The sequence below is a fragment of the Cygnus atratus genome, chromosome 3, assembly GCF_013377495.2.
Source record: "Cygnus atratus isolate AKBS03 ecotype Queensland, Australia chromosome 3, CAtr_DNAZoo_HiC_assembly, whole genome shotgun sequence".
Classification (NCBI taxonomy): Eukaryota; Metazoa; Chordata; class Aves; order Anseriformes; family Anatidae; genus Cygnus; species Cygnus atratus.
In genome coordinates, this window is record NC_066364.1 from 118,405,530 (window position 1) to 118,430,807 (window position 25,278).

Genomic DNA, 25,278 nt, shown 5'->3' on the forward strand with positions numbered 1-25,278 from the left:
TAGTTCTCAAGCAGATCTGTCCTAAGCTTAGATGTCCACTAGGGTAAAGCAAATTAGTTACTGTGGCTAGGGCCTATCGAGAATAAGGATCAGACTCCATCTATTTTTAACTACACAATTATAATGGAAACATACATATTCATAGCTGAATTGATTAGCATAGTGTATGACTTGAATCTGGAACAGGTCACTGGATTTTTTGTTAGCTACTTAAAATTATGTATTGTTTGAGATTTCTCTGGCAAGAGAATTACTATTATTATTTTCATTATCCTTCAGCAGTAGACAGTTCTGGAAATAGAACTTAAAGAAACGACCTGAGTCATCAAGTCAGTCTACTGCTGTTCAGGAATCACAAAATCCCTTTCATAGCATCGCAGAATAATTCAGTCTGGAAGGCGGCTCTTCAAGAGATCTCTCTTCACCCTTCTGCTAGAGCCTTTCCTTAATAATCTTAGCTTAAAGATTTTTTCCAAATTGTCACCTTTACCATTTTGAAGGACTGAAGTCTTTCTCTGAGTCTGTGAATAGTATTCACTGAAAACTTATTTTTCTATTTCTGAAGTCTTTTCTCCAAAAAGAGAAGTTTGAAAACCAGCTGATCCAAATTCAGGCACCAAGGTTGTGTGCTTTGTATTACTTCCTAAGATTCTTGTCTTTAGTATTTGAATAAGTAGAGAATGTAAGCTTTTAGCTTCATATTATCAGTATAAGTTAAAATAATAGCACATATGAATTTGCTTAGCAAATTATCGATGGGTGATGGCAGAGGGAAAGTGAGTGAGAAGATGAACTTGAAGTTTTCAACTTCTGATTTACTGGATTATTCAGTATTACGGGAGCTAATTCCAGGTACTTGTGATATCTCTGACACCTAGTTTTCAAAGTACTTGCTTGTAGGTAACCTGTACAGAAAACTCATGAATGTGTACTCTAAACATTTACGTTATAATACCACTTACAGTTCTGAGAATTTTTTAAAATATTTTAGAATAATTTTTTTATGTCCATGAAGATTGCTTAAGGAAAAGTCAAAATTAGAAATTATAAATTTATAAGACATTTCATATTTTTGACAGATGAAATCTGCAAGTGAAGAGAATCTTTTAGATGAAGTAATGAAAAGTTTATCTGAGTCTGCTGAGCTGACAGGAAAGGAAAAGCTAAGAAAACAGGCATCTGCTGGTTGTGGTATTGTGAGGTCGTTAAGCGTAAAAAATACAGTTGATTTCTCAGATGGACGATCCATTAAACCAGAACAACTTGTAAGGCCCAGCTTCCGTAAAACTGAAGATGCCTACTTTACTAGCTCTCCAATAAAATTTACATCAGGCACTCAAGGGAAGACCAAATCAGTTAAAGAAAAGATGCAAGCAACTGTATCACAGCGACAATCAAGAGATTGCAATCCTTATGCTACCTTACCTCGTGCAAGCAGCGTAATTTCTACAGCAGAAGGAACTACTCGAAGGACAAGCATTCATGATTTTTTGTCTAAGGATATTAGGCAACCTGTTTCAGTTGATCCAGCGCCATCCACCGCTGACAGAAGCGTTCCAGCAACATCTAGTGAGTACTCAGCACACCAGTTATCCCCTAACGTTTTGCACTGTGTGGCTTACAGGGTAGGTTGTGTTCCACAAAGTGATGCAGCTAATACAGTTAAACCACGTAATTTAGGATGTAACTTTGATGTGCCTAAGACTTCAAGGATGGAAAGGTCAAATTTTCATGAGAAAACTTTAAGCACAAATGTGTTTAATGATAAAGTCAGTGTATCTGGCAATGATAGCACAAGATCATTTACTGTGGCTCATCCGTTTTTATCCCTTAACACTGAATTAGTTAGTAATATAAGTGGATTGCCTCCAAGGTCTGCATCAAAAACTGATCAGGCGAACCTGTCAACATTTAGATCTGTACTGAAAAGTCAAGAACAGCCTTCAGCTAATCAGAAATCTGATCATAGTGACCTACGGTCAGCTCTAACTAGTGAATTTGCTCCTACCACCTGTGTAAACACTAGTGAGGCTGAACCCCCGCTGCTCGTTTCTGAAGATAATAAAACTGTGTGGTATGAGTATGGTTGTGTCTGAAAAGAAAATTGTATTTTTAAATATATAATCATATATGACATAGGATTTTTTTTTCAATGTCCACTGGATTTATAAAAAATGTCACTACAATGAAAAAGTGATTTGCTTTTAGATCTATGGGTTGTTTTTTCTGAGACGAATGACACAGAGTTCAGCTGTGTACTCTAGCATGTATTCGAATGTAAAATTGTAATTTCACTAAAGTTTGCATGAAACGTTAATTGCACTGTGTATATTTTGCATGCCTTTAAAATTCTTTATAATACAAGCTATATTTAATTTGTCATCCATTACAAATATTTTGTTTTTTTTCTCCTGTACGTAACTGAATGCATGTTAAACCAGTTGCATGCTGCATTGCCAAAAGCGGCACAGCGAATTACGTAATTTTTGGTCCAAGACAGTACTTTTCAGTTGTGTTTGTGCTTTCAGATGCATCAGTAATATGTTGATTATGTATTTGGAGTAGAAATGCATTTTTTTTCCTTCTTTCAAAAATGCTTCTTTTCAGTAGCATTTTATTTAGAGAGATTTCAGTATCTCACTCTTAACATTTCTGCCACGTCCAGTGTGTCACTCTGCACGTGGAACAAGTTATAGCCCAATAATTCAATGACTTACCTTGCACAACAGATATGCGTCCTTGTTCAGATTAACATTCAAATATTTTAATAAGTAACTACAATTAACATTCATAATCCTAAACATAAATGATAATTCTTAAGAGGTAAACAGTGTGCAGCACTTGCAATGATAAAATGACCCTTTCCACCGTTTCCCTTTCATATGCATTGTTTTTTCCACGTCTGGTGTACAAATGTGGTGAGGTATGCTGTTCAGTAGGAGTCAAGTAACACAGTTATCTGAGACTCCGGGTGATGTATGGTAATAAAAACTTGTACTGATTATGGTGGAAATTCATTTTTTTCTTCTTATTATAAGTAACTCATGTAATAGAAAACAAGGTGCAATAATAACAAAAACTGTGTTAAATATTAGTGCTGCAGAAGCCAAATAATTTAAAATTTGCTTACCAAATTATAGGAATATAAGAATGCTTAAGTGAATAACTCATTACTGTTTAGCTGGTTATCTGGAATTTAATGTTGAAAAGTAATTACTTAATAAGCCACTATTTCAAGCAATTGCTTGAAACTTTGCAATGATAAATATAAACAACGGATTAAAATTGTGCTGTACTCAAGCTGTAATTCCATGAGGTTTTAGACGTCGGTGCTTTTTTTGAGAGGAAATAGTTACTGACAGTTGCAGCTCAAAATTGCGTGGGCTATGGAAAAAAAATATATATATATCTAAAGGAAAAATACTTAATTGGAAATAACAAACATCCTATTCTGATTTTTTCCAATTGAATTTATTTTGCCAGCAGTTTTGTGGCAGTCATGGTACTGCTGCATGAGTTGCACTTCAATCCCTTCACATTTAACTAAGGAGGGGTAGAAGTACTGCAGAAATACAGTTCCTTGAGGGAAAGCAGCAGACATTGTACGTGTTGTTAAGTCTCTAGGATCTCCATTTCATACAGCAGAATTGTTAACAAAGTGCAGAGGTAACCCTTTCCTGAGCTTCAACTAGTTTTCAAGATGGGGAAAAAAAAAATGGATGTTTTAAACACATTCTGTGGAGGGCAAACTCAGCGTTTCAAAATACAACAGCTACCCTTTACCATGTTTGCAGACATCCATTATTATTGGGCTGAGAAATTTTTCAGTTCATCATTGTCCACCATGTGCTGCTAATCATTGCTGTATCATTGCCTCTAAAATTATTTCACCTTTTCAAAAAAAAACAAAAAACAAAAAAACAAAAAAAAAACACAAGATCCAAAATCTGAAGCAGAATCTTAATTTCACATGCGTTTTACTCTGATTTGGGTCACATCATTCATCTTCATTTCTGTTAATCCACAGATGTATTTGAATTAGTTTTGAGATGAATAGTGCTGTTATCTGAAGTGACATATTCATACTGTATTTTGTAAGTTGAGAAATTAGAGAAAATATTTTTAGCTCTGACAGTACGCGCTATAAACTCATGCTTTCAGTATCTTTTTTTTTTTTTGGCTTAACTGATTGCAAGGTTGTGCCTTGCAGCAAAAATTCTCATGATGATCAGAACAAGGTTTGTAGCTAGAGACAGTATCTTCTATTTAAATCAGTTGCTGCTGTTTGAGAAATGGGATAAGATTTCAAGTATGCTGTTCTCTCTTGTGTGCAAGCCTTACCTTGCTTAGGCCCTTAGACTATCACAGCTACAAAAAATAGCAATATTGTCTCCAGATACATGTTTATTATTAACTTTCCAGCACAAGTCCCGGTCCCCGATTGTAATGGCCAATCTAAAGAGAAATTTAACTTCACAGGGAGAATGTTTAAAAGCTTGTTTTGAGGGCATCAAAAAAAAGTTGTTTTTTTTTCCTGGCACTGCTCACAGAGCACTTGTTTGCATTGTTTCATTTCTTTTCACAGCACTAAACTTCCACACACAAAACAAGTCTGATAGTGTATATTTATACCTGATAGTGAATGCCTTTAAAGCCGGTGTCTTGCATTATGCCAGGGAAGGAGGGAGCAGCATTAAAACAGCTGCTTCCGCTAATACAAAGGGCTCCAGTATAACTGAACGCTAGTGTCATCGAACACTAGTGCCTCATGTCCTCTTACAGGAGTTCTTGATAATCTTGTCCAACTCAAGCTACTGTTTGGAATTGTATTATAAAGTTGTAATGAATTACATTTCAGTTCTGAGGATAATAATTTTTGTGCTCCTATACTTGCACCACTGCAGCACCAAAAGCATGGGATTTTTTTAATGTCTCTGAAAAAAAAAGTCAGCTTTTGTTTATTATATATGAAATATTCTCATGTATGAAAAGGCTTATTTTTTGTCCATTTTTTTGTCTTTACACATTAACAATGCATACATACATCATGGATGTCTGTTGGTTTGTGCACAGGTAGTGGAAGGGTCTGTGAAATTCCTTTCAGATCTGGTCACTGCTGCTCCTTGGCCATTCAGGTGGCTAACTGTAAAACCCAAATGTACTTGCTCATTTCTTGGTCCCTGTTGCCCTTAAAAATGATGTTAGGACTTTGCATGGGAAACACTAAATAGTGGCTGCCAGCCAAAGAAGGTTTTGTTGTTCAGGTTCAATAATTTGCTTGCAGTTAAATGTTTGCTTGATGCTTTGCTTTAAGTGAACAGTAAACTGAGATACTGCATTTTGCATGTTCAGCTGTTGCATGCAAAGATAATTTACGGCTTTTCTGAATTGAATGTGAGCATTTCTGTAAACATTTAGCAGATAAAAAAGATGAAGAAGAGTTCAGTTCTCAGTAAGTTCAGTCAATCTTGATTAAATATGATGTTTCTCCTTTTCATACAGGCAGAAATATAGGGTTAGCGTATATCACAGTTAAGTATATCTGATTGTGGCTTTGAAAATAATACCTGATTATTCTAAATGCTAAGATGAATTTTAATGAGTATAATTGAGTAGGTGCTTCGAATTATTCTTCTGTCCCTCTTGTCTGTCCTTTCCTCTTACCAAAAAAAAAAAAGTGTTTGTATATCCTTTTGCTCTACTAATAAGTAGAATGTATTTTAATGCATGAGGGTTTTTTCATGTCCTGATAAACACAATGAATAATATGAAATGCTTTTCTCTGCAGATGTGGAAGCTATCCCAGAAAGCAGAAATTCAAAATGCAGGTCTAGGGAGCAACAAAGCTCCTAATTCTATTACCCACTACATGAGATGTGGGCCAAGTGGTGAGTTTCCTGCCCAATATGTAAATGAGATTAATTTCATTTACAACAAACTAACAGCATTACATATAAGAAAAAGTGCACATGGCATTAACCAGATGTAAATACTGCTTGCTTAACTGGCATCTATCTTGCTTATTAGTTAAGCCAGAACAGGTTGTTTTAGAGCAGTTATTTTGCCTATCTAGATAGGGAGCTTCAGTCTGTTTATCCTTTTGCTTGTAAAAATGCCATTTATTTTTATTTTTCAAATTTCTCTTGAAGAAAGTTCAACAAAATCAGATTAAGTAATACTGAAATCAGTTCTTAGATAAATCTAAAAGAATGGTTGAACAAAACGTTTTTGTTTCATAAAGCATTCAATAGTATGAGGAAACTGCCTTTTTATAAAGCTTGTCTTTGGCGTTCTGTCCTTCTCTTGACTTCATTAAAACATCTTTGATGCATGCTGTTAGTGCTGTTAGTTCTGTTAGTGACTTAACTCTGTATTTTATACTTCTACACTTTAAGCTTTTCTTATGTTCTTTTCTCTTTCTACCTTTTAACTGAACACAGAGAGAAAAGTGTCCTTCAGTATCTCAGTATGAAGCCTTTATTTCTGAAGTAAACAAGACAGCGACTGTAGGAATCATTAATAAAAATTAAGGGAATTTTTTACGTTCTTCGTGACTAGAGCAGGCAAGAAATAAAAACCTACCTACCTACCTTCCTTCCTTGAATCAAGGAGCTCTACTGGAGTCTACTGCCGAAAATTTGTAGATGGTCTTAGGAATTATTGCACATTGCACTGTTAAGATCTACTGAAAAAAGGACAGTTCTCATCTCCCTAAGGACCAAGAATTTTATGTTCTCAAGAATTACTCCAGGAAAAAAAAAAAACAAAAAACTTTTAATCTTCTGTTTATGAAATTAGCCACTGATTTGCTTAAGCTTCTGCTAATACTTAGCCAAAAAACATAACTTGCAGTTTATATTTACTTCTGTAAATTTAAAATAAATGCTGTAGTATTTTGTTGAAAGTGACTGTATATACAGATACAAAAACCTCACAGCTTACTGGCGCTTCACTGCCTTATTTGGTTAGCATAATCTGCATGAAATTGCTCTTTAAAAAGTTTATGCTGATTTTTTTTTGTTGCATACTGCAAGAGAAAAATTTGTTTACATACATGAAAACATTTGATAACTAACAAAAGTGGGAGTCATAGGATAATCGTATTATATTGAAATTGTCATTTGTGTTTTTCACATTCCCAAGTTATTCTGCGTATGTATGTTCAGATTTCTTGACAGGAAATTGTCAGGTATGACTTTTCTGTAACTTTTATTTTAATATAAGGCTGTTCTCAACAAATGGCATTTCCAGGATAAGACGGTCTTACAATGTTTATGTATTGATTAATTTTTTCTTTTATTGTTCATCTTTTGACATGAGCTGTTTGTGGCTTAGGAGGCTTCTTGATGGCAAAAAAAAAAAAAAAATATCATGCATTTTACAGTCACCTTCCCTTAAGGTTATCTTTTATTAGTAAGATACTTTTTGTTCATTATTGATTCATATTAAAGTCAGCAAATGTAATTGGTACATTCAATGGTTGTATACATTTGTTGTCTTGAAAGCATTTGCAAGGAGCTCAAAGGAAGCATACATGAACTTAGAAACAGATACAAAATCAATGTAATTCTATTATATTACAAATCAGTAGGTACATTCATATTTATGTTCTAAAGGGTTAAGTTAACTGTGTAACCTCCTAGAGCCAGGTCTTCCAAACAGGCGTGTAGAAAACGTTCACCTCCGACTTCCTCTGTTCACTTATGGTAAGCATGACTTGAATATTCATAGAACTTGAGTTGCAGACTGCTTGGAGATTGATCACACTGCTGCTTAGAAGGTGTGATACAGCCACTGCAACTTCTTTAACTTAATAACTTTTTTTCTTGAGGCTTACAGGTTTTATCATTTACCAAGCTTTCAGGGACAATTGAAAACGAATCATTTTCCACTGGAGAGAGAATGCAGTTCAACAGGTTTAAAAGCATATTGGAAAGTCATTTATTGATTTTACTGAAATTATGTCAAAACCGGGGGGGGAGGGGGAGGAGTTCAATAAGCTTTAGAATGGGAAATTGTCTTTTTTCCTTTAAATGACTTCCTTCTGAAATACTTTTTTTTATGACAGTGTTAAAAGATCTAGATCAAAACATTGGTTTTGCAGTATAAACACTTTGTTCAGCCTGAGATTGTTTCCACAGAGAATTCCCCCCCCCCCCCCCCAAGTGAAAATAGGACGAATTTAGCAGCTTTCCACCATATAGAATTTCCATTCTTCCTCTAAAGATGTTTTTGGTGTTTTATTAAATTAATTAGTTTACTTTGGTTACCAACTCATACTGGCATCTGTTTCTGGCCCCCTTATTCTCCATGTCCAGATGTTCACTGACATCAGTGGAAGCATCATGAATTGTAGAGTATGAACAGTGTTCAGCAGCTCCAGGAGTGATCTGAAGCTCAGAGTATTCCTGAAATCCAGTTCCACAATGTTTTTGTAGGCAGGCTGAGCTCAGTTGCATAAGGAATAATTTCCCATGCTGTAATTGGTAATATGACCTTTTGGGGAAGGTTTCAGAGCACTCCAAACTGTGCAATGACAGCTACCAGATGTCACCAGAGGGGCAGGTGGGATGTATGGCAGTGGCCAGAACAGGCACGGTGTGTCATGGCACGCCTGTACTGCAGGTAAATTGGGTGTTCCTGTATGCACTCATAGCTCAGGGCATGGCTGAGTTTCTCCCACAGTACCAAGTGAGCCAGGCAGAGCCCTGGTGTGCTCTAGGAGAAAATTATTTTAAGCAATAAGAACTTGGTCTCAAGCCTGATCTCTGCGCCATTCCTGTACGCAGTAGTGGCATAGCCATAGATTCTGAAGGGACGCTTGCCTTTACATCATTTCGTAGACATGAAATTGGTAATGTCAGTAGCCCTTACTAAGAACACAGCTCTTTCTGAAAGAGAATTGAAATATGGTAAATGTTAGGAAAGCATCTCCAATTCTGAATTTTGATACTTTTCAGGCTCACTTCAGGGTCTGACTGTTGGTGGATTCTTCCAGAAGCTCTCCTCAACAACAGAGGACCGATGCATTTCAAACTATTAAACCCTGACCGAAGTAGCGTCACTATTTTTAGAAGAACGTGTATCTTGAATTAACAGATTTAATCTCTAGTGCCAAATGTTGTTTGTATTCACGGAATCTGTGCAGTTGTATGTGTTTAGGTATACCATGTACTTGAAGACCCTGGGAATGTGTGAGAGAATGGTGTGTTGCCATGACTGATGCATGGCATGCTTCTCTGCAGGGAACATTGTTGGGCACACGTAACCTTGTGCTCTCACATGTGGCTGCGCCATTTCCTTCACAGGGGCATCTCCTGACTCTTCATTTATTAGCTCTTTTTTATATTCCTGAAGTTGTCCAAGATACCCCATCACAGCTTCCTATGCTTGCTTTTTGTATATTATCACATCTTAAAGAATGGCTGTGCAGTCACAACCAGGATGTTTAGTCACAAACATTACAATTACTATTCAACTGATGATATGTATTGGAAATGAAATCCCCTTATCCAAAAACCTCGGCAAATCTTCCTTGCCTGAGAGAATGAGCAGGAATTTGAGGGCGAGGCAACAGAATGCATCCCGCTAGGTCAGCCTAGCGTAGGTGTATCTGCATGCCAGAGGCCTGGCTAGTGTCCATCTGCGCCATCACGAGCAGGTTTCAAGGCGCTCAGGCTGCATCAGTGCAGAGGCCAGAGTGGGATTTTGGTTTGTGTTGACTGAATTATCCAAAAGCAGCACCGGGGTTACATTCCCAGCACCTTCTTCTGCGGAGAGGTTTCAGAGCAGAAGAGCTGACCGGAGGTTCTCTGTGCTCTGATGATGATGATGATTTTTTTCCTTTCTGAATTGGTACAAAACTTATATAACGCACTTAATCTTTCCAGTCTGTGCCCATAAAATTAAAAAACAAAAACAAACATTGATGTAATTAGGGAGCCACAACCCTTTTTTTTGAAGCACAGACTCCCAGAGGAGTAACACAGCAGCTGTTGGGCAGCCTACAGCAAGAGTACATAGCTGTTTTCAGCAAGAGTTAAGAGTTGCCAAATGTGTCACTGTTAGTTCAAGTTTACAAAAGATGTTTTAATACCATACACTATATAATTTTCATTTGCTTTGCTGGTAGTCTGCTGAGGATTTAGTAACATTCCCAACGTGTATTTTTTAAACTTTTTCCAAGACATGATGCAGCCTCAACAAAGGAGCTCATGTATGATTCTTAGAGGTAGATGATAATGTATATGTAAATAATGCTTTGATATTAATAAAACTGCCTTAAAGGAATGTACCTAGGTGTGAAACAAAACTTAAAAAGCTCTTATTTAAAACTGTAATTTCCTTTACATACTGATTTTTTTAATGTTTGCCATTGTATACATTTATTAATGATGTTATTAAAATGCCGAACCAAATAATTTTTATTCTTATTTTGTGTGTACATTTATACACACTTTTTCTGGAAACTGATGTTACTGGAAGAATATTGATGTTAAGTAATGGCATTGTTGGTAATGTGTTTAGTGACTATTTCTTTTGGAAGGAAACCTATAAAACGGTAACAGAAATTTTCTGGACGGTGTGTAGTTTGTTTTTGTGTTGCTTATTTGTAAAAATCTGTGTAGCTTTTAACTATACATTATTTTAATATTATTTAAAAAAAACCACTAATTTCATAGTAAATACAATAAGAACTCATTGCGTATTTGCCAAGTGCAGTATTTGATGTTTTAGTTTTGCTTGGTCATTATTTTTGCTGAAACAAGTCTCAGAATCTCTTCTCAAGATGAAGGTAGTTAAAGTTTAAGTTGTACAGATTTTAAGATTCATGAAGCATAGTAAACTGCTATTGTGCACGTCTTTTAAACTCATCTTTCACATTTAAATTCTCTGTTTTTTTTTTAACTTGACAAGTTGCATTTACTCTATTTTTTTTTGTTCATTTTGGAACTGATAAAGGATTTTGGGGGTAGCACAAAGAAGGAACCCTAAAAGGAAGGGAGAGCGAGTGGCAGGCAGAGGGTAAGATAAATTTCACTTTTAAAGATGCCTAAGACTGTATCTTAATATCTAGGTATTTCAGTAACACATCTGTCAACCCAAAGTTCCCTGGGCAGTCCATTAGTCAACCCTGTATTCCCAAACAACAGATGTTCCTTTCAGTCTTTCATTTAACAAAAAGTATACAGTCGTGTATCTGGACATCTTTTTGTGACTTTTATACAGGTTTCTATCTGTTCAGCATTTTTAGGTCGCTTCTTTCTCATTTCAGCCAACTGCCATTATAGATGGGATCAGTTTCTGTCTTTCCAAAGTAGACAAGGAGAACTTAAACTGCTATATCATGAAGTATGCTGTAGTTCTGTTCACGTCTGTGAGAATAGGTGCCAAATCTTGCTGAAATAAAGGAAAACATGTTAACAATGTTTGAAATACCTTGTCTTGTCCTAGAAGCAGCAGCTTTTTTTTTAATTAACTCAGTTAATGGAAGTTATTCATTTTCAAGATTTCAGTGGGGCGTGGGAGAACTGTTGATGTTCGCAGCTCCTAGAATTGCCTTGGCCATATATAATGAAACCGAGTCAAATTGGGTGATTTTTGCCTTTTGTTTATTTAAAATGTTTCCCTTGATCACTGTTAGTATTGCATCCTTTAGCATGATGCAGTAGTAAATAGTCCTTTTATATGGTTGGTTGTTTTTTTTTCCTTTTTCTCTGTGTTTACCCTATTGCTTGCCTTTTAGGAATTTTTCTTGCTCAACAGACACTTTCATTAGGCTGTGTTTAAAAGCCCTTTTTCCCTGTCATCTTCAAATTTCACACTTTCACAGCTCCCGTGTCTTTGGTTTTTAGTGGGTACTTGTTACCACAGTATTTCTGCTGGACTCCATGGAGTTTCTGCTTCTTCTGTCTTAATACAAAGAAAGTCTTTTGAAGGGGTTTTTATTTGTTCACGCAGGAGAGAGGAGAAAGATTAGAAATTCAATGTTGAGAATGTGCTGGTCTTGTTCTTGTGATAGTACTCTTCTATACTAAATATATCGTGTTTTTAAAGCAAAATCAGCCTCCCCACAACCTTTTAAACATGGGGATGTTTGTATGTTCAGTCCCCTTCTCCTGAAGGGAGAAACTCAAGTATGTCTGCTGTCATACTGTTCTTTCCACTTCTATAGGCACCTGGTTAAAAGGCTACAGTGGAGCAGAGAATATGCACATCTTCCACATGAACCACTAGAAATTGCACACAAAAGTGAACACAGTGCCAGGCTGTATTTACTTTCCTCCCAGGAATCACCAGGTAACACTGCAATTACAGGAACCTGCAATAACATTATTCCTTAGAGCTCTTTTCCTGGGAATTTGCACCCCTCTCTGCTTTCAGACATCTCCTTCTCGTTCTGCCATTTTGGAGAGGCATGCTGCCCTAATGCAGCCATTAGTAGTCACGTCATCTGGGAATTACCAGAAGACTTAGTAGTTAGTTCCTGAAGGGAGGATACTGTGAGAGTGAAAATGCAGCTAAAAATGTAGACAATCAAGTACATTTTCTGTAGTGCAACTAAGTTACTTTTTTCTAGATTAAAAATAAGGGAAAAAAAGAGGTAACATAGTAGGGGGGACAAATGCATATAGTTAAAAAAAAAAAAAAAAAAAGACACTTCTGTCCGATGTGCTGACAAATAGTTTAGACCTGTTAACTCATTATTTCTTAATTTAGATCTTCAAGCCCAGTACCACACACAAAAAGTTCCAGTTAATCCATTTTATTAATAAACACTACAACATATAATGCCATTTCTACTTCTTGTTTACTTACAGGTATATCGCAAACATCTTTTCTTTGTAAGAATATTCTGTTAAAACTTTTAATAGCTGAAATACAGTATTTTTTCTCACCAGATTATACAACATAAGAAGGAGGATGCCTATTTTTCCAAAGTGTATTTGTAATAAAAATTTCACCAGTTTTGCTCTATAAAATCTTTGCCGAGTAATAAAAATGTCAACTTCTCCTATTTAATGTCTTTATCAAAATGTATGATTATTGGATCGTGGCCTGTCGATTTCACAAACTTCATAAAGTCTTTAGGGCTTAGGCCCATGGTTGCAGAGTTTGTCATGGGATGGAAATACACCTTCTCGTGGCCCCCCTCCAGAAAGCCGGCATCCAAGACGAACTTTATGTCTCCTTGGTCGCAGAAGAGGGCCAGAGGTGTCGCACAGCCTTGGCCTACTTTTAATTTTTCCAGCATGGCGTTTTCATCAGCAAACCTTAGGTTTCCGCTTCCAACACCCAGTTTTTTGGCAAGCTCGTTCAAGTTGATCTGCCTGTCGTGCAGGACGGTCACCAGCCAGAAGCCTTTCTTCTTTTTGTCTCTAAGGAAAAGGTTTTTGCTGTGCCCTCCTTTCAGGTGTTGGACGTGGGACATCATTTCCTCAACCGTGAACACCTGCAGAGTACAACAAGCATAGCGTGAGGCTGTACCCGTCAGCCTTACCGACAGCTTTTGTTAAAAATTTAGAAAACGCTGAATGTCACGCTCAGCCTAAAAACTGTACCCTTCTATGAAGAAATTTAAAAGAACCCGAATAAAACGCGACACGCTGGTCCCGCACCCTTTCTCGTTCGTTTCTCACACGCATCCGCGCTCGCTCAAAAACGCAAGAAAAAAAACCGTGGGGTCCGAGTCCCGCACCTGGGGGTGCTCGGCGGTGAGGGCGGCGATGCCCAGCTCCCGCAGCCGCTGCTCCAGCTCCGCCCGCAGCCCCGCCGCCGCCATGGCTGCCACGGGTCCGCCCCGCTCCGGCAGCGGCACCGCGCAGGCGCCGGGCCCCCACACGTCGCGCCTGCGCACGGCGGCGAGGACTGCTGGGGCGGTTGGGTGCCGCTGGGGGTCCCCGGAGCGGGCCTGGACGCGAGGGTGAGGGTGAGGGGCCGCGGGGCGTGAGGGGAGCCCGGCGCCCTCCGGGCCGCGGGGGGGAGGTTCCTGAAATTACCGCCAGGGCGTTCGTCCTCTGTGAGCGTGTCCGGCATTGCCTCGAACGGCTCCTAGCTGCTCCTCGGGTCTGCTGTTTCTGCCCCTTAAAGTTCTCTTTAAGGGGGAAAAAATGAGCTGTTAGTTGGTTACTTTGTCCTCTGCTCGTTCCCTGTAGGTACTTTGGTACAGGAGAGGTTTTACAACGACAGTGGGCGTGCTGAGAGGGATTGAGGATAGCGCCTTGCTCTCAGAGCTGCTTGGAAGATGGTACAGCACTGCCTGTGAGAGCAAACAGAAGGTGTTGAGAATGGGCCAGGGAATGCAGATAGGAGCTACGAAATAGTGAACTGAACAAGAAGAGTAGCTTGAATAGGAGACTGTTTTACAGGGTAGGTAGAAAAATGACTCAAAACACAGCACGGTTAAAAGAAGATGCGGGAGGAACTGACAGAGGTATCTTGAAAAGCTTAATTGCTAAGCCAAGCCTTAGCCTAGAAAGATGTCTCCGTGTATGCAATAACGCTATTATCATAGAATCATATTGTTATAACAGTATCGTTAGAATGCTGCAGTCTTTTAGTGGAGTTATATGCTCGTGTAAGTGTCATTTTGCAAATTTGTTTTACTGGCAGGAGAGGTAGGTTGCACTGGGTATCTGTCAGTATGGTACAAATGTCACTTTTTTGAGTTAATATCAGAGAACCTCGAGTTAGGATTTTAGTAATTTACGTTAAAGGTCAGCAAAGACAGATGAAAGACTTGTAAGTTATGGTAACATTAGTAGATCTGTGTGTCTGAACTGGAATAGTGACAGTGGCAGAAGGTGAAGTGCTTCAGGAAAATGAAAAATGAGCAGATCTACTAAGTAGTTCAACATCATCAGTATCAAAAAGCCTGCTTTGAAGCATTGTAGCACTTATGCCTTGTTTTCCTGTGCATATTGTCATAGCAAAGAACAACTTCCAGCCTTGAGACTGATTTCAATGTGTCCTTTGTATTTTCAGTGAAGAAATGAATCGAGGGTTGATAGTGAAGTTTGAAAATCTGGTCCAGTTACGTGGTGCTTGCCGACAGCTGCTTACTGTTTCCTACAGGAAAGTCAACAGAGCACAATGGAAGCCTGTGCAGTCATCTGCGTATCCTGTACAGTCCGTTCATCTGTATCCACAGTTCTGGCAAAAAGACAAATCAATCAGTGTCGTCTTATCTCAATACAGACATCTAGCTACAACGGAGGTAATTAACAAAATCCAGTAATCTCTGATTCTGTGTGAAATTTCAAAGTACAAAAAATCAATTTGAGCACTTTATGACAAAAAAGGAGAACTTCACAGAAGCTATTCTAAGTTTATGAGCCAAAATGTACTTATTTAAGACTACATTGTTACTCCTCTCAAATATTGACTTGAAGTACTTATACCAGCAGCATCATGAATCTTGAAGGGGCAGGATAACATTTTTTTCCCTTGTTTTGAACAATTGAATATGGAAAAAAAATTAAGGGCAGAATGCTATACATTTTAAATATTCAGTGTGATGTTTTAAGTCATTAATTTATTGTAATTCATTCATATAGACAAAAAAGATGTGGCTTGAGACCATTGTCTCTTTAATATTGTTTTTATTATTTCTTAGTTTATACCAGCTATATGTTCCTATATACATGTCTAATTCCATATAGGAGAAGAAAAAGAGCAAAAAGAAATTGCCGCTGACCAAAGGTGAAGTGGAGATAAAGCAGCATATGACTGTTGAGGAACTTGCACAAGCAATGGGCAAAGACGTAGGTGAGAGCCTGCTTTGCTACTCAAGATGTATTTTAACTGTTGTGTTTTAGTCAGTTGCGACACTTCCATGTGTGGTCAAGGCAAAGATGTTCTGAGATGGTACTAGTTGTTCCTAATCCTTCCCTTGGCATCGTAGATTGTACCCATTACCAAAGTAACTCCTTTCATCAAAGATATTTAACCAGAGAAAAAGAACATGTGGATAGGCACGATGCCAGTCTAAGGAGAAAAAATGTTAGGCCGTCCAAATTACTGGGCAGGACACTATGACTGCTCGCAAAATGCTAAATTATATTGCGGAAGGAGAAACATTGCACCCTGGTTTGTTGAAGCTGAGTGAGAGCTGCTACATAAAGAATTCAGGGCTAAAGAAAAGGCACAAAAGAGCTTCGGCCTGAGATATTTGTCTGAGAGCAGGATGTTGGGTTCGGGAGCAATTTGTGTTCCATTAAAACAGTCTTATTGCTAATTTCTTCTTCTCAACCATGTACTTTTTCTGGCAAACTTCTTTCTCAGTAGCAAGGAGAGAAACAAGAGTCTGTCATGTCTCTGTATGTTTCAGAGGGAGATTGGTAATGGTGCTGAGGTCGGTGTGGAATCTCTGGCTATTGCAGTATGTCCTGTATTTCTTCTGCCAGAGAAAGTCGCAAATGAACAGATTTATCACGTTTTCTTCCTCCTTGAATCACTTCTTAGCTATTTAGTTTAGATGAGTTTCAAGTAGGAAAGTAAGCTGTGAAAATTTGAGTGAAAAATAGGATTGTAGCAACTTCTAGATAAATCTACCTAAAGCAAAAATGCTTTGTGAATGAAACTTACCATTACGATATAAACTACTAACCCAAAATCTTAAATTGTATTTAACAATTAACAAACAATGTGTTTCTGTCCTTTTTTTTTTTTTTTTGGTGGGTTGTTAAATATCTTAATCTCTTCCTTAGATCATGTGTATGAAGCCCTGCTGTACACAGATATTGATCTTGGTTCGCTAGAACCAGATTCCATTTTAAATGAGGACTATATCAAGCTAATTGTTAAAAAATCAGGAATGAAGTATAAGTCAGCAAAACTGAAAGAAGAGAAAGAAAGAGAAAATACAGATGCTGTAAAACGGTAAATTGTGAACTATTCGTTTTTGCTGTTTTTTATCCTATTTGTTTCTGCAAGAGTTATTGATATACTGTTTTCTTTCTTCTAATGGTGTGCTGATAATACCAGATAAGGTCATAAATTGTAATATTTAAAAGGTGGAGTTTACAGTTTTGATTTCTTTGTGCATTAAACTGATGTTCAGGTGTGATTTGTTTTAGGTGAGTTTTTTCTATGTGTTTTTCTGAAGAAAAGCCAACTTTGTTTTTTGATGCAGCAGGAAGTTTGAATACTAAGAGGGCAAACTGTGATGTAGCTAGGATTTGCAGTTACTGTGGGGAGAAGCTAGGCTTACCTCTTCATCGCTGAGTTCTGGTAAATGGCTTTTCGCTAGCCACGCTGGGCATGATGGTGGCTTGGTGAACTTTTTTGGTACTTATGAAAGGTGTTTTTGTTTTGATTGCAGACCCCCTGCAGACCCAGCATTATTAACCCCACGGCCCCCAGTTGTTACTATAATGGGCCATGTTGATCATGGGAAAACAACTTTACTTGACAGCCTACGAAAAACTCAAGTGGCATCAATGGAAGCAGGAGGCATTACACAACACATTGGTGCTTTTCTTGGTATGATCCAAGTGTACGCGCGTGTGTAAAGCAATTTTCTGTATCTTACATGATGGGATGACTTGCTGACAGTTTATTGGGGAAAATGTTGCAGCATACACAGTTTATATGTAAGCAGTGAAAAAGGAAAGCATAACTTGTGATAACTAGAATGGAAGAGTTCACTTGGAAGGGACCTACCAAGATCATCAGGTCCAACTGCCTGACTATTTCAGGGCTAACCAAAAGGTAGAGCATGTTATTAAGGAATATCAAGCACCTCACAAGGAAGGCTGTTGAGTGTTTGGACTGCTCTCCAGAATTTTTTCCTAACGTCCAGTCTGAACCTTCCCTAGTGCAGCTTTGTGCTGTTCCCACGTGTTGTGTTACCGGTTACCAGGGGGAGGAGACCAGTGCCTCCTCCTCTATTTCCCCTCCTCTGGAAGTTGTAGAGCAATGAGGTTCCCAATTAGCCTCCTTTTCTCCAAACTAGACAAAGTTTTACAACTGTGTGGATGGAACTTTTAAGTAGATAGTCTAAAATTATTTCAGTTGTACAATTTTAGATTATGAAAGATTCTAGTGTGCTTTTTTCTTCCCTGAGAAGAAGTACCTTTAACCTCCATGCCAGTTATGTCTGCCTTAAAAAATCTGTGTTTTATATATAAAAAAATCATTAAATGGCTGATTGCTCTATTTACAGTAAGTCAAATAAAGCTGTGTGAAATGTATTGTTCACAGTGCATCTGCCTTCTGGGGAAAAGATAACTTTTCTTGATACTCCTGGACATGCAGCTTTTTCAGCCATGCGAGCAAGAGGTACCTCTGTAACTGACATCGTCATACTGGTTGTAGCGGCGGAAGATGGAGTGATGCAACAAACTGTAGAATCCATTCAACATGCTAAAAATGCAGGAGGTACAGTGTTTGACTTCTTAACATTACATTTGGAAGAGAGTGGCAAGCCCAGTGCATAAAGTTAATCCATGAGATGTGTGTTACTGTGCAGCTCAGATACGGAACACCTTGCAATTGTTTATCCGCCTCTCAAAGGAAACTCCTTGAATTAAAATCCGTGGACTTTGTGAAGTTACTGTCCTGTCCTGCCTCCTTCTCCCCCGGGAAGATGTCTGAAAATATATACCAAATATTATATTAGTACATAAAAATATTAAGAAATTTTTTGCAGGATTTGTAGTTTTGCCAGAAAAGCATGAGTAGTGTGTAGGTAGCTTTGTTTTATTTTTTTTCTTCTATATTAAAATAACTCCTCCAAGTCTCTACTTAAAGTTGCCCAGGAAATAGGTGTCAAGAGAGCTGATTTGTTCTAAGTGGTCACAAGCTGTTCTAACATCTTATTGCAGCTATGCTAGCAGCAGCAAGTTTTTGTTAGGTCAGTAATGTGTTTGTTCTCTTCTTTTAGTTCCTCTTATCCTTGCCATTAACAAATGTGACAAACCTGAAGCTGATCCTGAAAGAGTGAAGAAGGAATTGATGGGTCACGATGTGATCTGTGAAGAGTTTGGAGGGGATGTTCAAGCTGTAAATATTTCAGCACTCAAGGTAAAGTTTTGAAACAAATGATTGTGTTCGTGGATGTCTAAGATGTGCATACACCCACATTTTTGTTTGGTGGTTGGAATATGAATGCTTATCTTTCTGGTATTTGACACCTTACCATGAGCTAAGTGCTGCTGCCTCTCACCAGGATCATTTGAAACATAATCCTGTCATGTTTTGAGACTCAGCCCTTCAGTGAGCACTAAAAACTATTTTTCTTCTTTGGGAAATCTAGTGGATGGTTTTCAGGTTAATCCTAGTTTTTGTTTCCTCATATATTCCCTGATTGTTTATTTTGTGCAAAATCAAGGCCAGTGATAATGGCATGTATGAAGAGAGAAATTCAAACAAAGGTAAATAAATATTTTTATAACGCATGCCTTATCACAGGAATGTAGTTTTGTAGTGAATTTGCAAGGATAAGATGGTAAATCATGTGAACAACTGATAGCTTAAAAAATAAACTATGTTTGCTTATAGTTTTATGGTGGCCAAACTAATGCAGCAGTATCTTAGGCTTATTACTGTCCTTCTAAATGCATTCCAAGTCATCTTCTAAAATTTCAGCCAAGTTCAAGACCTTTTGAAGTTGTTCCCTTACACTTTTTCAAAATAGTCATGCATAAAATGGTTTCTCCATTCACCTCTGTAGCAAAATACTGCAATTTGCATCCTTAACTCTGATGCTGTGAAGAGGAAGGTAAAGAAACTGTCCTTACTAGTGTATCTTGTGTTCTGGACCACCAGTCGTAGTATTTCATTAGTTTAGTAGCATCTTGCCTTAAAAGGTGAAGGAGTCCATGGTGTTGGATGGTATTGCATTGTTAGAAGTTCTGAATTAAATGGGAAACCTTGGCACTAAGATTTCAACTTCTGATCTTTTTTTAATTGGGCACTTCCTTTATTCTTTTTTTTGGTATGGTTTTATACAGGGTGAAAACCTGATGGTTTTGGCAGAAGCAACTGTTGCTTTAGCAGAGATGTTAGAACTGAAGGCAGACTACACAGGTCTGGTAGAGGGGACTGTAATTGAGTCTCGCAAAGACAAAGGGAAAGGGTAAGTTATTTGTTGTCTTTACAACTTCAAGGAAGCAATTTGTAATAATGCAGCAATACTGTTTAGGTGGTTTGTACTTTAGTACTTAGGTTTAATATTGTACTTTTTTGTTTGAAATTAGATAAAAACCAGCAGTTTCTTTGCAGTACTTGTAACTAAAGCGTTAAAACATCATTTTACAGCATGACGTACAGAAAGAGGTTATAAACTGATACAACATAAGTTATCATATCACTGAAATAAAATCCTGTAAGCTCAGGGAAATACTTTTAAATGACGTTTAAAAAAAACACATCTGTTCTAACATTTTAAAGTAAAGATGAGGAAGTTCATAGTCATAATATAATAAATAGATACATTACAATTTGTCAAAAACTGTATGACATTTTACACTTCAAAGTATTTTAGCCCTTTTGCATGTCGTCTGTGAAGAAGCTATGTTCTGCCCTCTTTAAAAATGAACTGAAGGCTGGAAATTTTGGGGGGAGGATGGAATGGGGGTTCACTTAACATGTGAAATCAGTCTGTTGCTGAGAGATTCAAGATGCCAAATTTCGTTTCTGCAGATTAATACAAAGAGTACGGTACAGGCTTGGGGCTTTTTGCCTTTTTGCACTTTAAAATTTTCTTTGAATGCTGATAAGAATGAGTCACAGGAATATTGTGCCTGAGATTGATTGCACGTACATTATGTTTTGTGTTTCCTTACTTACGCTAAGCCTGAAAATGGTCACTTTAACTTTGTTATTTTCCTCTCTGCTCTTTGCTAGTCCAGTTACCACAGCCATTGTCCAAAGAGGAACCCTGAGGAAAGGCTGTGTTCTGGTTGCAGGGAAGACCTGGGCAAAAGTGCGTTTCATGTTTGATGAGAATGGAAAAGCTGTAGATGCAGCCTCTCCCGGCATCCCTGTGGAAATCATGGGCTGGAAGGAAGTCCCTTCAGCGGGAGATGAAATTCTTGAAGTAGAATCTGAGGTACAGAAAGAACTGTTTACTGGAAAATTCATACTGCAGTAAGGTAGGAAGGAAGGAGCTAAGTTTAAAAATAATAAGTAAATCAGTAAAATAAAATTGCATTTCATTCTAAGTAACCAAGGTAAACTGATGAAAGATGAAGGCTGAGCATGGGTATTAAGATGCCAGAGCTAGGTGTTCTGTAAGAGGAATGAGAATTTGCATATTGCCTCTTTCTTTCTCTTCCACTGCCCCCACTTCTCTCCTGCTGGACCTTTACATCCTCTCCTCTCCTCTCCAGGCATCCAAATTAATCTACTTTACAATCACTTGAAGAAAGCAGGCTGCCACGGGAGATAAAGAGTCATCTTTGGTTCATGCCTTTTACTTCTCATGGTCATCATGCCTTCCTCTATGCTATGTTTGCAATGAACGTAGTCTGAAATGGCTGCTTCAGGGATAACCTGGGATACATTCTAATGTATTTCCTTTCTAAAGGCACAGAAAGCTGTTTTCACTTTTCACATAACCACACTGTGACCCTACCTGGAGAACAATCCAGTACTTACTAGTATCAGTATTGTAATTTTATGAGAGAATTAGTTTCTGACAGAAGGTTGTGCTTAAAATTTAGCTTGAAATAGGCATTGTGGGGGCTGGACAAATACCACATGAAGAAAAAAATTTTCTCTGATGCAGAGATGCCTTGAGTTGTGCTGTTGTAGCACGGGGAGGAAGCCATTGTGCTGATTCTTTGTCATTGTGGCAGCAAAATCTATTGATAAACGCTAAAGAAAATGAGTAGGACGGTAGAGAAGAAACAGAAGGATAAAAGAGAGTTAATGTGGACTTTTCCATTGCAGTGCTTTGAAAGATCGTTTCTTTTTTTCCTGACCAGCAAAGGGCACATGAAGTTGTGGCTTGGAGAACCTATGTTGAACAGCAAGAGAAGGTGAGAAGAGATGGGGAAGTTATTGAAGCAAAGCAAAAGGAACATAGGGTGGAATATGAGAAGAAGCAACAGAAGCTAGCCCATCTGACCTGGAGACAGAGAAAGGCGTTGCTCTACAAGACCAACAAGCATCTAATGTTCTCAAAGCCTAAAGAGAGAACAGAAGTGGACAAAAACGTGCTGTCAGTAATTGTTAAAGGTATTGTTCTGTTCTGTTTACTGCTGCAATGTTTCCATGCTTCTCAAATGCTCAGTCTGCAATGTAGTTCTAAATAATTGACAAAAATTTTGTTAGCAGAAGTTTGATCAATTTAAAACTGAACAAGTTATTGAATGCCTCTCAGGAAGGGGAGGGTCATCAGAAATCATCCCGTGGTCAGAAGAATGTGCTTCCAGAAGGGTCAGAGCAAGATGAAATCTTGGGGGCCCAAACCCTTACCCAGGAACTCCTGAATAAAAGCCATACAAGTGCATGTGTGTAAGTTATATGAGCAGCAGTACTGCATTAGCAGAATGGAGGAAAAGAACAACTGTGTATTACTTAAAGTGGGGCAGGAGGAACTCGGTTTGACCTTACGTTCAGTGGTATATGTGTAGTGGAAGTAGTAAGTGAAAAACTATGCAGACTTGACCTAGAAATGGCAGCAGATGTGGAGCTTCTGGTCCTGTTGTCTTTATTCACTTCACTTTTGTAATAGAAAGACTTTTCAGATGTATTTTAATATACTCCTGGAAATACAAAAAGAATGCTAAATATCCAACGCTTTTGATTATATTGCATAATGCGGAATTTTCATTCCCCTAATTCTTCTTCTTCAGTATCACTTTGATTCACACAAAGTCAACAGCACTACCATTTATATACCCAGGTGATATGGATGGATCTGTCGAAGCTATTCTGAACATTCTAGACAGCTATGATGCTGATGATGAATGTAGATTGGATATCATCCATTTTGGAATGGGAGATATCAGCGAAACTGACATAAGTCTTGCTGAAGCATTCAATGGTGAGTGTATGTTTAAGAATTAATTTACAGTTAGTAGAAACTTCTCTCCATTGAAATCAGTAGATCTCATACTATTATTTTTTTTTGTAATAATTAACAGCATCAATAATGTAAACTTATATGTATATTAATAATATCAAGTAACACCTTTAACATCAAATACTAATGCAGGTAGGGAAGGCTAGAAATCTCACAAAAATAGGACTGTGACAGGCCATTGCCAGTAACTGAATTATTAATGGCAGATAATGGTTAGATCTCAACTTCTCACGTAAGTTGCTTTATGATGTTGAGCAGGGCAATGCCAGAAAGGTAGCACACAACAGAATTTCCTTTTGCTCGGGGAGGTCACTGAACAGAAAGACCTGTATCAATAGTTGTTCCGCTTTTTGCTCCATGATTCTCACCTGCTCTAGAGTGTGTGGGGGGGTCACTGGACCTAACATAACACGCTCCACGGGTGGATGAGAATGTAGAAAGTTCAGTTCCAGCTTATACTGGGCAACCAAATTGTTTTCCCAGCCCAAAAATGGGGAAATCTTTTGTGTGTGTGTGTGTGTGTGTGTGGTGCCATCTGCTCTGGTGGGCTCTGTGTATGCAGTAATTTCTGCTTTGATAACTTCATCTCTGTCATGAGGGAACTTTCTGTGAGGAGTGTTTTGAGCCCATTTGTTTTGATATGAGGCTAGTAGTAGCGGGTGTGCTGACTGCAGCGATAGTGGGGGAGGTAAATGGTCCCCCATTAAAAGGGAAGTAGTGAAATAGTGTTTCTTGTATTGTTGACTGCTAATGCTAATTTTAACCTCTGCTGCAAGTTCAACATTTCAGAAGAGATGGCAAATGCTTTCACTTATTAAGAATTTCTCTTGTTATCATTTGCTGATTATTATATTTGCCAGGTGTTGTTTATGGATTCAGCGTGAAAGCCAATGAAACTATTAAAAAGCTGGCTGCTAAAAAGGGAATAAAAATTAAACTTCACAATGTCATCTACAAACTTATTGAAGACTTGCAAGATGAGCTAAATAGCAGACTGCCTCCATCTGTGGTGGAAAATACAATAGGTGAGTTTTCAGGGAGTATTAAATTACATTTTTGCTGTGCTGCATGGCTTTAAGTTTGCGCTCTAATGATGCGTTCTTGCTGTATCAAGTAATTAATGCTCCTCTGTAGCTGCCTTTCTGTTTTGTTTTAAAGCTTAGTAAGTGGAAGAGCATGGCTTGCTTTTTCTTATTATGTGTTTGTTATTCTCCTGTACTTCTTAAAACTGTAGTACTTTTTTTTTCTTTTAGGGACAGCTTCTGTTCTTGACGTCTTCTCTGTAACAGTAGGAAAAAACAAAATTCCAGTAGCTGGGTGCAGAGTACAGAAGGGGCAACTAGACAAAAAGATGAAATTTAAGTTAATCCGTAAAGGGGATGTTATTTGGCAAGGTAAGTAACTGGCTACAAAACTAGTGTTTGTACTCAGTGTTATGACATGACTAGTTAGTTCCATGTGAAATTAATGCAAAAGGTGTGTATCTAATCATAAGGCAATTACGTGTGCTGTTTAGGATGGAATTGTTCAAAGCAGAGAAAGCTGTAAAATGTCACCCTACTCTTTATCCAGACCTCTAACCACCACTTTTCTGGTAGAAAAGTAGTATCACAGGCGTTGCCTATGGAAAAGGACTGATGCCTGACTTTCATCAGCTGCAAGCGCTTGCAACCCCCAGCTTGTCTTGCTTTTGTTTTGTAGCTGTTTGGTGAAACCTGAATTGTGTGAGAAGGGGAAACCAAAACACATCTGTACTCTGATGTCAGGGGGCTTTCTTTCTTTTTCCTCTCTGTAGGATCTTTATCATCGCTGAAGCATCATAAAGATGATGTCCAGGTAATAAAAACAGGTATGGATTGTGGATTAAGTTTGGACAAGCATATAGAATTCAATATTGGAGATGAAATTATCTGTTATGAAGAAAAAGAAGTTCAACAGACAACCTCGTGGGATCCAGGATTTTAAAATACATCGAATCCCGAGCAAGGACATGCACTATTCCTGGCCTTGAACTCTTAGCATTAAATGAACTTATCAAGAAGCTTATGTGCATCTCTCTATCTGATGCTTCTGTATTCTATGTTTAAACCTCATCAAGCAACCAGCGTACCTCATTGGAGCACCAGATGAATGACCCTAACTGCAAGCACTTTGTGTGTGTAAAGCCATCAAGGTGTAAATACTTCTGACTTTATTGATTTCGAAATAGCTGAGCCCTCTTTTTCTTCCCCAACAAGGGTGCT

At 38.0% G+C, this 25,278-nt stretch overlaps 3 protein-coding genes across 22 annotated transcripts in view; 2 read left to right on the top strand and 1 right to left on the bottom strand.

Annotated features, from left to right (window-relative positions):
- The window catches only part of CCDC88A (coiled-coil domain containing 88A), an 83,238-nt gene extending 75,761 nt beyond the window's left edge, over positions 1-7,477 (top strand). For 9 of the 14 annotated variants that reach the window (XM_035565535.1, XM_035565538.2, XM_050709880.1 and 6 more), the window contains exons 32-34: positions 1,080-1,569; positions 5,789-5,888; positions 6,441-7,477. In XM_035565535.1, coding sequence (XP_035421428.1) covers positions 1,080-1,569; positions 5,789-5,853 — 555 coding nt within the window. In that variant the 3' untranslated portion in view covers positions 5,854-5,888; positions 6,441-7,477. Of the gene's footprint in view, positions 1-1,079; positions 2,931-5,788; positions 5,889-6,440 lie in introns of those variants that run through there. The other 5 variants (XM_035565533.2, XM_050709876.1, XM_050709878.1 and 2 more) reach the window with 1 other exon arrangement.
- Positions 7,478-12,750: 5,273 nt separating this feature from the next.
- On the bottom strand, positions 12,751-18,365 carry LOC118257477 (pulmonary surfactant-associated protein D-like). The gene is made up of 3 exons (XM_035565532.2): positions 18,287-18,365; positions 13,620-14,095; positions 12,751-13,453 (listed from the first exon to the last, which is right to left on the bottom strand). Exons 1-3 carry the CDS (start codon positions 18,363-18,365, stop codon positions 13,016-13,018), a joined length of 993 nt encoding a protein of 330 aa, XP_035421425.2. The 3' UTR covers positions 12,751-13,015.
- Positions 13,701-25,076, top strand: MTIF2 (mitochondrial translational initiation factor 2). 7 transcript variants are annotated; one of them, XM_050709884.1, is made up of 15 exons: positions 13,854-13,924; positions 14,157-14,434; positions 14,986-15,217; positions 15,663-15,768; positions 16,710-16,881; positions 17,324-17,484; positions 18,205-18,381; positions 18,887-19,026; positions 19,956-20,080; positions 20,851-21,055; positions 21,933-22,185; positions 22,856-22,996; positions 23,896-24,060; positions 24,289-24,429; positions 24,831-25,076. In XM_050709884.1, the coding sequence occupies exons 3-15, from the start codon at positions 14,993-14,995 to the stop codon at positions 24,998-25,000; spliced, it is 2,181 nt and encodes a 726-aa protein (XP_050565841.1). In that variant the 5' UTR covers positions 13,854-13,924; positions 14,157-14,434; positions 14,986-14,992; the 3' UTR covers positions 25,001-25,076. The 7 variants fall into 7 exon arrangements, with proteins under 7 accessions (XP_035421414.2, XP_035421418.2, XP_035421417.2 ...); XM_035565526.2 differs by having other exon boundaries at positions 15,076-15,217; XM_035565522.2 differs by having other exon boundaries at positions 14,157-14,370.
- The last annotated feature ends 202 nt before the right edge of the window (positions 25,077-25,278 follow it).

Bases quoted from the DNA above. Each gene is read 5' to 3' on its own strand.
- LOC118257477 (XM_035565532.2), bottom strand. From the start codon at position 18,365: ATGTTGAATGGATTCTACAGTTTGTTGCATCACTCCATCTTCCGCCGC. The intron at 14,096-18,286 runs GTACCTCTTGCT...TCCCCCTTAAAG, and splicing joins TGACGATGTCAGTTACAGAG to AGAACTTTAAGGGGCAGAAA. The intron at 13,454-13,619 runs GTGCGGGACCAG...TGTACTCTGCAG, and splicing joins TGAGAAACGAACGAGAAAGG to GTGTTCACGGTTGAGGAAAT.
- MTIF2 (XM_035565521.2), top strand. From the start codon at position 13,728: ATGCCCAGCTCCCGCAGCCGCTGCTCCAGCTCCGCCCGCAGCCCCGCC. The intron at 16,882-17,323 runs GTAAATTGTGAA...TTTTGATTGCAG, and splicing joins AATACAGATGCTGTAAAACG to ACCCCCTGCAGACCCAGCAT. The intron at 22,186-22,855 runs GTATTGTTCTGT...TTATATACCCAG, and splicing joins GCTGTCAGTAATTGTTAAAG to GTGATATGGATGGATCTGTC.